This window comes from Seriola lalandi, unplaced genomic scaffold (assembly GCF_002814215.2).
Source record: "Seriola lalandi dorsalis isolate HSWRI2012SDOR001 ecotype SW California unplaced genomic scaffold, Sedor1 jcf7180002004797, whole genome shotgun sequence".
Lineage (NCBI taxonomy): Eukaryota > Metazoa > Chordata > Actinopteri > Carangiformes > Carangidae > Seriola > Seriola lalandi.
This window is the reverse complement of record NW_019475452.1, coordinates 1-1,462: the sequence shown is the minus strand read 5'-3', so window position 1 is coordinate 1,462 and position 1,462 is coordinate 1. Positions and strand designations below refer to the sequence as shown.

General features: G+C 41.7%; 1 protein-coding gene across 1 annotated transcript; it reads left to right on the top strand.

Annotated features, from left to right (window-relative positions):
• Positions 1–8: 8 nt before the first annotated feature.
• LOC111669391 (xanthine dehydrogenase/oxidase-like) lies at positions 9–1,449 on the top strand (the record flags this gene model as incomplete). Its single annotated transcript, XM_023425676.2, has 4 exons — positions 9–159; positions 357–465; positions 723–849; positions 1,358–1,449. Coding segments are annotated over exons 1-4 (366 nt in total), but the record flags the coding sequence as incomplete, so codon positions are not given.
• Between the last annotated feature and the right edge of the window lie 13 nt (positions 1,450–1,462).

Genomic DNA, 1,462 nt, shown 5'->3' with positions numbered 1-1,462 from the left:
TCTGTGTGTGTGTGTGTGTGTGTGTGTGTGTGTGTGTGTGTGTGTGTGTGTGTGTGTGTCAGTGGGTTTAACAGGAACAAAGTTGGGCTGTGCTGAAGGCGGCTGTGGAGCCTGCACCGTCATGTTGTCCAGATACCAAACACACACTCAGCAGCTGCTGTATCCTTCACACAGTGTGTGTGTGTGTGTGTGTGTGTGTGTGTGTATAAATGTATGTGTGTGTGTTGATGATGAACCATACCATCAGCTGCAGTCATGTGCTCTCATCTGACATCAGGTCTTTGATGATGACAAACTGATTTCACGGCTGATATAAACCCGATGTGAGCAGATAAATGGTCTTTAACTGCATTTAGTCATTACGCTGTTAACGCCTGTCTCGCCCCCCTGTGCTCCCTACACCTGGTCGCCGTGACGACCGTGGAGGGCATCGGCAGCGTGGCCCGAAAACTACATCCTGTGCAGGTAAAACACAGTCTCACACACACTGACCTGAAAGCTTTGCTCATGTTAAAGCTGCTTTGATACCTTTTGGCCACTGGAGGGCAGCACTGTTCACAATGACTTAAAAATACCTGTTAAATAAAGTCCTGCCTTTAATAAATCTTCAGCCTTTAAAAAGTGTTTGTAAATAACATTAGCATTTTAAAGTTGGTGAGGTGTTAAAATGTAGAGTAGGATCCAACCTCATAATTATTATAAATATGTATTTTCCCGTTCAGGAGCGAATAGCGAGGGCTCACGGCTCTCAGTGCGGGTTCTGTACTCCGGGGATCGTCATGTCCATGTACGCTCTGCTGAGAAACAACCCCACGCCCAAAATGGCCGACGTGGAGGAGGCCTTCCAAGGTAGACTGTCTGTCGACTGGCTCGTCTGAATCAAGAGTTTAAACCTGATTGGTTTTGTCTTGAGATAATTGTCAGTACCATCTTCTTTGCTTTAGCCTCTTTCATTGCTTTAGATAGCTCAAGTAGCTATGGGATTATGGGATTTGTAGTTTTTCTTGATGTAAAAAATAAGTATAAATAATTACAATGGTGCCAGGCGGCTCATTTTCATCTGTCCAGATGTGATGCAGCTGTTGTACAGAATAAATATATTGTATATGTTAGGATAAAAAAAACAATTATTAAGGAAGGACAGTCATTCTATTAGAGGTTGTTTTCATCAATGATGTTTGTAGAAAAATAGGCCAATATTTACTTTTATGACCAGTTACACAAAATATATTTTTAAAATCTATAGCTGAATCTCTTCATGTCAGTATATTTATTAATATTATAGTATAGTTGTAATATACTGTGTATAAGTAAACATGATTTCAGTTTAACGGCGACTGGGTTCATGTTTGTTCAGGAAATTTGTGTCGTTGCACCGGGTATCGACCCATCCTGGAGGGATACAAGACCTTCACTGTGGTGAGGAACATATACAAACACACACTTACTGTATGTGTGTGTG